The 12,466-nt window shown below is 34.0% G+C and overlaps 1 protein-coding gene across 1 annotated transcript in view; it reads right to left on the bottom strand.

Moving 5' to 3' along the window:
- Positions 1–11,987, bottom strand: part of apolpp (retinoid- and fatty-acid binding glycoprotein apolipophorin) — a 69,472-nt gene extending 57,485 nt beyond the window's left edge. Inside the window, exon 1 of the mRNA XM_089649088.1 lies at positions 11,756–11,987. Within this exon, the coding sequence (XP_089505214.1) occupies positions 11,756–11,987 (232 nt within the window). The remainder of the gene's footprint in view (positions 1–11,755) is intronic.
- Positions 11,988–12,466: the final 479 nt, after the last annotated feature.

Genomic DNA, 12,466 nt, shown 5'->3' with positions numbered 1-12,466 from the left:
ATTATTTAGTGTGTACGAAAGAGCGAGGACACTTTTTGACACACTTGCTAATAACAGCTGTTGAACACGAGAAACAATGCAAATGACAGTGACGGAGTGTGGATTTATTTATTTATTTTTTGTTTTTAATTGAAAAAAAAATGTTACCGGACAGCAAAGTGCCCATAACATTTTTTACTCCAAATGTGCTAAGGAAAAGCTGGTTATAGTTTGTAGGGTACGTGCCGATACACCCTGTATAATGTCACCCGTGACAGGAAAAACATACTTTTTTGATAAACAGCGTAAACTGTTGGACAAACATGCTATTCTTGCAAATATGGTGCCATCTGTTTGACATAAAATCCAAACACTAGTATATAGCTAGGGGTATAGCTAGTTTTATAATAAAATAGTGATATATAGTATCAGTATCGCCCCAGTAAAAAAAGCGTAATTCAGAATTGAAACATTGCTTAGAATTAGTCGTGTTAAGTGACCTGATCTCCATAGCCAGATACTTCCCAACCTTCACCCACGCATCTTTTCCTCTCCCAGTTTCTCTGTCATGGAGTTTTTAGAGTCATTTTGAAATTAATAAACTCCACAACCAGTGATTTGAGATTTCCACGGCCAAAAGTATTAAAGTGATTTATTTTTGGGGCATTGTGCTGTGTAACGCTACCTCCTCTTTAGGAATCATTATATATTTTCACACATACGCCCTGATGATGGACTCTGTAATGCTGTCCGAAATGTTGGCTAAAGAAGGACAGTATATTGTGTGGCTGAAGGTAGGGGAAGGGGATAAAGAGGAAGGTGGGTTAAAACCGGGATAATCAGATCTGGTCAACAAACATGGCCAAAGCCATTTCAAGCAACGTTTTAATTATGAATGGTCGCCTCACACCAGGACGACACTGAGATTATCCTTCCGTTCGGGAAAGAGGCGCAAATATACTTTATATAATTTCAAAATTAGTAATTTGTGAAATAACACATTTATTTATTTTTACTTGCGCGCGCCAGGATTAGAAGGCCTTGCTTAAAATAAATATTCTATATAATAATAGATCTATGGCAAGAACCTTAAATAATTTAATCATGTTTAAAATTAAATTTAAAACTTACAGGTCAACTTTGAGTTTATCAAAATTTGGTATTACTCAATTTAAGATTATGTCCAATTAATTTTTTTTTTTATATATTCGATAGTTTAAATATTTAGATCCCCATGCACGCACGCATGAGTCCCGGAACGATCAAGAGAGTTATATGGTGTGGTAGCCCTCTATCCCCCATCCACGAAGAAGGTTCCCGTTTTTACCTGAACGGCGTGCTTTTGAAGATATAAGGGCTGGAAGTTTCACCCTCTAGACATTTCTAGAACAGTCCAGAACATTCGAAAGTATTCGAGAACATTCCGGAACATTCTGGATTGTTGTGGAATAGTCTGAAAGGTTCGGGAACATCCCGGAACATCCCAGATCATAGTAAACTAAAAACGGCATTAGAGGCCGTTTCCTGATAAACTTTTAGTTAAGGCGATGCCATACGTAGCAATTCAAAATCACGTGTTTTTGGTTTGAAAATTTGGTCGCCTAGAAATGTTTCAGATGCTTTAATTAAATACTGCGAGTAGAATACATCTTGCCCTCTGAAACGATCGAGTAATTTTTAGATATATCTTTATATAGGCCCAGAAAAAAATAATGTAAAAGCCTATGAAAACTGCTTTAAAGTTCAAAATCTACTACTTACAAACCCATTTTCGGTTATGATTTTATTGTATAATGTGGCAAATTAAGTTATTTATACAATGATCGGAAAAAAAAAAATATTTATGCCTGAAAATCCACAAAATAAAATAAAAGGCACTTTTTGGCCATGTTTTTTTCTTGCATAAATCAAAACAGGCGGGTGGTGTTAAGCGGCAATTTAAACCTTATCGCCATCTACGTAATAATATTTGGCTAATTTATATAGCGCCGTTTTCGTGAGAAATCACCTCAAAGGCGCTGTAAGGGTTGTTATTGATAGCGGCTCAATTTAAAATATTACACGACGTAGTGCATCGCCTTAATTCGTAATCGTGACAATACATTAGTATCTATAAATATTATAAAACAAAGTCACTATCCGCGTCTGTCTGTTTGTGCGCTTAGTTCTTCTTAACTAGGGTTTTCGCCATCATTAAGAGAATTTCTTCCGGAAGAAATACAAGGATATTATAATTATTGAAGTAGAGAAAAGTTGAGTTGAAGACCGGTTACAAGTGAGCTAGTTATGAAATAATTATTTCGGGCACAATTTTAATTAAATGTGAAACCGCAAAGAATACCAACTGCTCCCAATCGTCTGGAACCAGTGAGACTATGGCATCCTTGGGGAATGTTGTGAGGCTGAAGGTAGTGGTAGTAGAGGAGTGGACAAAGATGGGGAAGAGGAAGGTGGGGAAATACCTAGCAACCTGATCACCAAACACGGCTAAAGAGGGCTTAAGGCGATGCACTACGTCGTGTAATATTTTAAATTGAGCCGCTATCAATAACAACCCTTACGTAGATGGCGATAAGGTTTAAATTCCCGCTTAACACCATCCGCCTGTTTTGATTTCTGCAAGAAAAAAACATGGCCAAAAAGTGCCTTTTATTTTATTTTGTAGATGTTTAGGCATAAATATTTAATTTTTTTTCGATCATTTTAAAAATAACTTAATTTTCCACATTATACAATAAAATCATAACCGAAAATGGGTTCGTAAGTAGGAGATTTCGAACTTTAAAGCAGTTTTCATAGGCCTTTACACTATTTTTTTCTGGGCTTATAAAAAGAGTTATCTAAAAAATACTGGATTATTTCAAAGGCCAAGATGTATTCTACTTGCAGTATTTAATTAAAGCATCTGAAACATTTCTAGGCGACCAAATTTCCAAACCAAAAACACATGATTTTGCATTACTACGTAGTGCATCTCCTTAACGATTCAATTCTGAATGGTGGTGATACTGAGAGTATCTTCCACTCTGGAACGTGGCGCAAATATACTATATATATTTTTTAATGAGTAAACTGTGAAATAACACAAATTAATCATATTAAATCTACTTGCGCACGCCGGGATATGAACCAGCAACCTCCGGCTTGACAGACGAGAGCGTTACCCTTCGACCATAATTTATGAAATAAGTTATTCAGTTTCAAAGTTGATAATTGGCTCCATTTTACGGTGTCTTTCTTTATAAATTAGAATTTAACATAATAGAGATAAGGCTGTTTAAATCAATACTTATTTCTGTACATATTAAATGATTTTATTTGACCCGGTCAAATGTAAAAACAAACGAACTGACAAATAAACATTATCTTTCCGTTTAATTTTATATTATTATTTTGTAAATAATGACTCGTCAACCGGATCTATTATGTATAAATTTTATACGCCATGATCTAATACATATTTGATTTATTCATAGACAGTTCCTTAGTACGCATATTATGAACAAAACCATATCTTAGAAATAGAAAAGGTACAAAAAAGGTTGATGCGTTACCTGTATATGAGGGAATATACATAATATCCATTCCTGTATCCATCCTTGTTCTTAACAGGAATGCTCGATGTCAATACATTAGAAGCCCGGAGAAAAATATTTTTAGGCAAACACTTTTTTAAGTTAATCTCTGGTACAATACACAATCCGCCTATGTTGAAAGAGGTTAACTTTTATGTCCCTAACAATTATACTAGAGGGAGATCCCATGCACTCTTATATGCTCCGAAAGCGAGGACTTCTGCCTATCAGAACGCGCCAATAAACAGAGCGACTCAACTGCTTAACGATTCTGCATTAGCCATCGACATTTTCAATGTCACCTACAGACAATTCAGTAACTATCTTATAACGCATGTGACAAAATAGTAAAACTGCCTGTGTAAACCTTTTAATTTGAAATCTTCTCCACGATATATTGGTGTATAACCGTTTTATGGAGAACATGAAAAATAAATAAATATTAATATCAAAAAAATATTTAAGCAAATTCTACACAATCGGTAAGATTAAGAAAGGGACACTTAGATGGTTCGGGCATCTATAGCGAATGTGGTTCCATGATAACTCAACACAGTGCCAATTCAACACACTTTTAAAAAGTGATATGAATTCATTAGAAACGACGAAAAAAAAATTAACCTAACCTAACCTACTTAACCTAGATAATAAAGTTTTTGTTTCATCACTTTCCATGAACGCCCGAGGAAAGCTTGGCACGATCAACTGAACCAGATGGAACTCTTGCGGGATATAAAGAAAGTATCCAACTCATCCACCATCTTGAAACGGAACCGGAACGTAACAAACAAATTTACAGACAGATAAGATTCCGAACGGTCGAGTGAAATCAGCCAATAAGTATTTTTTTTATGTCAATTACAGATAAGTAGTTAAATTTATTTTCGAAAGCCGGAAAGGTTGGGATCTGAGGCGAAACCGAGTGGCATTGTGTATTGTTTTACCTGCTTTACCTTCGGGGACTTAGTAGGAGGTTTGTACATACTATTATTTTGAACGAGAATGACAAAATGGATGTTTACAATCAGTGCTTTTAATCACTGGGAAATCAAAGGGTTAATTAACTATCCATTAATAATGAATAATCACCCTTCCGCAAGAAGTCCCGAAGAGCGACAGTTAAAAAAGATAATAATTTGTCAACGCGTCAAAAGGCTGTTTTATTACTATGCATATTGATTTTAATGGGTTTGTCCTTTTTACACGGTACGGTCGAACATTGCGCAGTTGCCAGTCCCAAATTGGTACGACAACTTTGAAAGATGCAGCTTTTTTTATTGAAATACAGACAGGTGAAATATCACGAGATCTGAATTCTCGATTCTCGACAAATCAGTTTCAATCATAAAATCATATTGTAGGTAGGTACTTGAACGCTTGTCATTGTTCACACAACTGATTTAGAAAATGACACTTAAATTCAAAGCAGATTTGAGTTCATTGAACCTAAAAATCCCCAGAGCAATTCGAGAACAATTTGAAGACGCGGGGCGAGTGTAAAGATAAATGAAAATTGCAAAAACCAACTTAAATTTAATCATGACGTATCCCATTATTTGTCTCATCCAATACTCCCCAAAAAATTATAACCGCATTAATGACACAAAAATAATATAATAATTGTTTATTATGCATCACTTTGCATACAAATTAGTTCAAAAGTTAGTCATACAAGATGGCTGCCAGGCAATTTCTCCTCACCCTAGATATGGCTTCAAAGTCATTCGTACAGGATCGAACTGATGCTCTGTACATAGCTTCGTAGGAATAATTAACGCACAGACAACCAAAAATAGTATGTTTGACAAGCTCAGAAAAATCACGGAATATAAGTAATAATTAATTATAATTCCAATTTGTAAAGTTTTAGTCCTGTCCTGGTGTTGGTGATATGAGAGCCAGGGGGTTCGAATAACGAATTGAACGCTCACAATTCGATAATTGCAGCAATTTTTCAATAAAACTTCGTCTGTCACTGTTGTCTTGTAGTAATACCTCAGTTGGGTTTCGTTTCGATGGAATTGAACCCGAGATTAGTGCATGAACACGAACGATCGATGCACTTACCACCATTTAATGCAATTTGCAACAATTAACGAACGCAACGAAGACGAATCAATTAAGGAAGTCAGCCGAAAGAATGGAGTATGGAAAATAAAATTACGCACAAACATTCCCGTGTTAGGAATACCTGACAACATTTCAACTCTTCACGGAGAAAAATGTATAAATAATCCTGTTGGACGCTTCCTGATAAAGTGTTAGTAAATTCATAATAATATCGAAACACGTGCTCATCCAACTGCGTTTGTCTTAATATTTTTACGATGTCTTCATACGTCCGGACAGAGTGACAAAACATTAGTATCATACCTAGCAATTCATTCTTTAATGGCCTATAATCCCGTTGTTAACAGGAATACGAATAGTTTGAAGGGATTCTTAGTAAATTAGCAATACGTTAATAAGTTTACTCCGTGTTTCCTACTTCCATCATTATAAGTTGTTAGTAGAATGATGGCAAATGGAGGACTTGGCTAGATGGCTAGGTGAAGGTCCATTCAGCTGATAACCGATAAAATTGATGGCCAATTTAATTATACATAATTGTAATTGCTACCTCTTAGAAAGTGTGGACTCTATCAGAAGCTTTAGCATGGACAATCGATAAAGCCCTATGTCATTACGATATTGACGAAATTCATCAACTATCGTCAGATAGCGATATTTGCGAGCACGGTCAGAATACATTTCCGACAGTCCGTAGACAAAAGCCGCTACTTTTAGCGCGGCCTCCAAGGTGTCGGATAACACAACTTATAGACGCAAAACTTCAAGGGAAATAGCTGGTTTATTAATGAATGGGGCTGAACCAACTAAGCTCTTAGAACTGATAGAAATCGTATGCACGCACTGAGAAAAATGAGTACGGCTTTTTCATTATCAAGATAATTTTAAAAATGTGACTGCATGACCATTTACTAATAAAATATTAGTCATTCAGATTATATCTCAACACGCGTTCGTGCTGGTGGCTTTGTCCGGATGAATATAATGAACGAGATACGATAATATTTTTAATGCTAAGAAGAACACGTGTTCTGACTTCATCAAAACATTTTCGTGCTTTACTGAAAGTTTGTTATGAAATTTGTCAAATCAATCATTTTAAGCCTCCAGTCCCATTTTTAACAAGAAAACGAATAATTTGACCAAATTTTTAATAAATTAACAATATTTTATATCAGTAAGTTTTCTCCGTGCGATCCATGAGCAATCGGTCTGGCTAACTATAAAATGCTTGGGAAATCGGTATAAAATGCATTAGTAGTTATCCTAGGGATCCGATAATTAATCTAGGTCATAATGATCTAGGTGTAAAGATTGATATAACGATTATATCGATATATTACCAAATAATATCAGGAGGATTAAATATATTTTTAAATAAAATAGACATATATTGGACAAAGAGATATTAAAAGCTTGTAAGCTGGTAGGGTACATACTAAAAACATCTATAGGTAAAGTAAACTATTTTCATCAGACTTCACCACGAAACGCATTGTGATAAGGTTTTTACTATCATTTAGAGAATTTCTTCCAGAAGGTTTACATATATAATACATGCATATTATATTTATAGAAAGTACAGAAAATTCGATGTTTTATAATCAAGTCGTTCAAATATATTTTCGGGCACAACATTGTTAACCCTGGCTAAACCTTATGAGATACATCAAAATAATGTACTACGGAATTGTATATCTTTAAAAGGTCTACAGAAAAGTGCGTGGTGGTATATGTCTATCTCCTAAGGATAACCCCTAGCAACGCCGGGTGCGTCAGCTAGTGTTTAATATTCTCCTCGATTATAATATTAAGTCTTTTCTTTTCCTTCATAAGATTTTGTTTATTTAGTCTATATTTTTGTATTATATTTTGTATGAGAGGAAAGGCTCTCGATTCCCGGCGTGCGAAAGTAATTTTTTGTTGTTGATTATTTGTGTTATTTCACTTAAAATGATATTTAGTATCCTTGAGGCACGTTCCAGAGTGGAAAATACTGTCAGTATCGCCCTGGTGTAAGACCACTATTCAGAATTGAAACATGGCTTGAAATGGCTTTAGCCGTTTTTGGTGACCAGATATGAATAGCTAGATACTCTCCCACCTTCCTCTTCCGATCTTTCCGTCCCCACTACCTTCAGCCTAATAACATAAATACCCATGTCTCACTGGCGCCAAAAATTGCTAAAATCAAATTGTCCCCCAAGTTGTTCTTAAGTTTCACTTTGCTTCTTATCGGGAATATTGATTTATTTAAGGTTAAAATATTGTTACAATGCATTCTCACTGTACCCAACTGGCCAATTACGTAACACGTATTTTCTTTCTCCTTGTATTTGTGTTCATGTGTATGTAGTGATTACTTTATATTGCTTTACACAAATGTTTAAATTGTTAACCTCGAAACAGGCTATTAGACCTAGTGAGTTTGATTGTTATGTGGAAAATTATGCTGCATGCTCTGTGATATGCAAAAAAAAAAATTTCGGTTGCACAGTGGCAGATGACAAAGATAAATGCCTGGAAAAACCAGTTTGACCAAGTCTAGAATTTTAAAGGGTATGGTTAACGTCGGCTTTGGTAAAAAAAGGTGCAAAATCAAACACATGTCATTTTAAAACGAGGGTTTTACAAACAGCTTAAAATGCCATAACCAGAATACCATATACAAAGACCCAACATCTAAAGGTAATTTAAAACGACGGAAGAAGGAAACCATGTAGTTAGGTAAAACCCGTGGTATTATCAAGGGTTATTACTGGCTGGTTCAAGGACCAACAGGGGATATCATTAAAAAAAATAACTGGTTGTGTTAAGTCACTTAACGCCATCTGTGAAGATCGTGGCAACTTGGTAAGGTTGGAGTGTTTAACAAAAATTCAAATATGGTCACTAAGCGGCATTTTGTTTTTTTTTGTCCTCGTTAAGGCGAAGCACTACGTCGTGTAATATTTTGAATCGAGCCGCCATCAATAACAAACACTCTTTACGTAGATGGCGACAAGACTTAAATTCCCGCTTAACACCATACAGCTGTTTTGATTTAGGCAAGAAAAAAACATGGCCAGAAAGTGCCTTTTATTTTATTTTGTGGATGTTCAGGCATAAATATTTAAATGTTTTCCGATCATTTTATAAATAACTTAATTTGACACATTATACAATGAAACCATAACCGAATATGGGTTCGCAGGTAGGAGATTTTGAACTTTTAAAGCAGTTTTCATAGGCGTTATAAATTATTTTTTTCTGGGCTTATAAAAGAACTTATCTAAAAAATACTCGATTCTTTCAAAGGCCAAGATGTATTATACTCGCGCTATTTATTTAAAGCATCTGAAAAGTTTATATCAAGTCAGCAGAAAACACAACTGTCATTTTGTTACGTTTGTCTGCTGATCACAATTTGATAGAAGCTGAGACGGATCGTAAAATAGGCCTTTAAGGCGATGCACTACATAGTAATGCAAAATCGTGTGTTTTTGGTTTGAAAATTTAGTCGCCTAGAAATGTTTCAGATGCTTTAATTAAATACTGCGAGTAGAATACATCTTCGCCTTTGAAATAATTGAGTATTTATTAGATAAGTCTTTTTATAGGCCCAGAAAAAAATAATGTAAAGGCCTATGAAAACTGCTTTAAAGTTCAAAATCTCCTACTTACGAACCCATTTTCGGTTATGATTTTATTGTATAATGTGGCAAATTAAGTTATTTATAAAATGATAGAAAAAAATTTAAATATTTATGCTTGAACACCCACAAAATAAAATAAAAGGCACTTTTTGACCATGTTTTTTTCTTGCATAAATCAAAACAGGCGGATGGTGTTAAGCGGGAATTTACACCTTATCGCCATCTACGTAAGGGTTGTTATTGATAGCGGCTCAATTTAAAATATTACACGACGTAGTGCATCGCCTTAAAGCAAATTGTTGATACTTGATTTTGCACACTTAACGTCCCAAATAAGAGGAAAATTATTACTGTATATCTGATTTAGAAAAAATTCTGCGTCGAGCCCGGGCAACGACGGGGACTTCAGCTAGTTACATAATTATATGTCAAGCTGTATTACTAGGTAACGTGTGGGTTTATTTCAATACCTTATACCGGATGGTTTAATCAGGATCTATTTATTTCCTATCTACGACAGATAAACAAACAACTAAATTAATGTTGATTTCAAAAAGTCCAAAGTATTGACTTTATTATTTATAAAGCTAATTAAATCGAGAGTAAATAACATGATTTATTTAAAATAACGGAATATTTAATTATTTGTCTTAGATAAGAAAGACGGACACTGTTGACCAAAACGCAGCATTTATTGATATGATAATGTAGATAAAAGTAAGTTTAAGTATAAACAGTGTAATTATGTATCATCGCTATAACTTTCCGAAGTGTTAAGCGGAGATAATTAAGGCCAAAGGCTATTACTGGCCTAGGATAAGAATATTTTTTCATGATTTCTCGCCATTTTTTATTAATTCGTTGCACCCGTTAGGCGAATGCTCTTGGAAACAAATGAAAGGCAGAAAAAGAAAAGAAAGTTCCTGGCTTATTCAGATATGATCACTAAACACGGCTCAAACAATTTTGGGTAGACACATCTATTAAGAAATGGGAATTATTATTTTGCTACACTTAATATATCATTATCCTAGACAATTTTTGATTTGATTTAAAAAGTTATTTTATATCAAACACATAATTCTACGATATGTAGAAGTTTTCATAACAATAAATTGTTAATTAATCTCGGTTTTCCATACAAATACGTGGAGAGTTACATGCAAAAAATCTAGATATAAAAATTGTAATTTTTTTAGAAGGAAGCAAATTCTTTGGGGTGGGGACTGGGACTTGTATATTAAATGAAAAACACCTTTTGTAATTTAATACTTTTATTGAATTAATAAATCATAGCCCACTAGGTTTTTTGGGTATCTCAAGCTTCATCTGGGCTTATTATGTTAACTAATTAATACAATATATCCCTGATGAATCTTGAGTTAAACGAAACCTGGTTGTCTGTCATTTATTAATTCAATAAAAGTGGTGAGTTACAAAGTATGTTTTCCATTTAATATTTTTTTAAATGTACCTACTTTTAATTGGTTTAAAAATGTTAGCTAGCCTCAGATAGGAAAAGCACCAGCAGAAGAAAATAATAGTTGGTTTGTCTTTTAATTAGCAAAAATTACTAATTTCAGCAATACACCGCTGGATATCAAAAAATTAGTTACCGGATAACTAAGGACAGTGGCAATTTAACACACTTTGTAAAAGTGATACAAAGTTATGAAAAGTGATGAAAAATCGGTTAAATCATCTCTTTCAGCGTGTTTATTTCACTTTCCAATTTATGAAGAATTTAATATGAATTGAATTGAATTTGAAAAAAATACGCACATGATAGTCGTTGATTATGGAATACTTAAGGCGATGCCATACGTAGTAATCCAAAATCATGTGTTTTTGGTTTGAAAATTGGCTCGCCTAGAAATGTTTCAGATGCTTTAATTAAATACTGCGAGTAGAAAACATCTTGGCCTTTGAAATAATCGAGTATTTTTTAGATAAGTCTTTTTATAAGCCCAGAAAAAATAGTGTAAAGTCCTATGAAAACTGTTTTAAAGTTCAAAATCTCCTACTTACGAACCCATTTTCAGTTATGATTTTATTGTATAATGTGGTAAATTAAGTTATTTATAAAATGATCTGAACATCCACAAAAAAAAACAAAAAAATGGTGTTAAGAGGGAATTTAAACCTTATCGCCAAATACGTAAGGGGTGTTATTGATAGCGGCTCGATTTAAAATATTACACGACGTAGTGCATCGCCTTAAACACGAACAACGAAGAAACCGTAGCAAATAACTTAAAAATAACACGATGTAGTGCATCGCCTTAACATTTTGCAAACGGCGGAAAAAAAAATTATTTTCACAGCTTTTACAAATTAAATAAACGAAAGCTCTATAAGAAATATATATCGTTCACTGTAAAAAGCTCTATAAGAAAGTTTAAAGTATAAATAACGAAATTGTAAAGCACTTTTATGCACTGATAAAAAAATAATAATTTACGACACTTTAATAAATAGAAATATATTTAAACTCACCACTAGCGTAGGTCTGTGTGATAAAGAAGAAAACTATGAAAAATCTGGCGGCTGCCTTAGCGCCGGTGGACGCCATTGTTCTTCTGTATTCGCCTTCTCCGTGTGGTGGGACTGTAACTGATTTGATGTGTTCGTCGTGACACTCGGCGCACTGTTCCGTGTGCTGAGATGCTATTGCGATGACAGCTCCCGCACGAACTCGGGAGGTAAATGCTTCGAATTCGTCCGACATTCCGATTTTATACTGCTTTTGGCGGTGGGGGGTCAGAACTGTGCGCCGATGCATTACAAATTTTAATATTTTTTCTTAGAGTATTAATATACTTATTAATATTAATATATTAATGCTCCCGTGATGTTATGAAATACCCGTTAATTGTTGTTAAATTTTAATTTATTGGGATATGCTATTTTGTAACACGTAAATGATGTATTTTTTTCACTAAATAGCGCGATATAAATTAACCGATTATCATTCGATCACTACATAAAAGATTAATTTAGCATGGTATTAAATTCTACAGTAAAATCCCACTCTCATTCAAAACTTACAACAAAAATATAAAAAGCTGGATACAAAACAAATGGAGATCAGAAATAGATAATATACTTATACCAAATACAGACGTACACCAAAACCATATATTTATAATTATTTCAGAAAAAAACACTACATAATTTACAAATAGTTACTTCATACTGTCAATACCT

Source organism: Hesperophylax consimilis, chromosome 29 (genome assembly GCF_061612785.1).
Source record: "Hesperophylax consimilis isolate HC1 chromosome 29, BYU_Hcon_1.0, whole genome shotgun sequence".
NCBI classification, from domain to species: Eukaryota; Metazoa; Arthropoda; class Insecta; order Trichoptera; family Limnephilidae; genus Hesperophylax; species Hesperophylax consimilis.
This window is presented reverse-complemented; position numbering and strand designations above follow the sequence as displayed.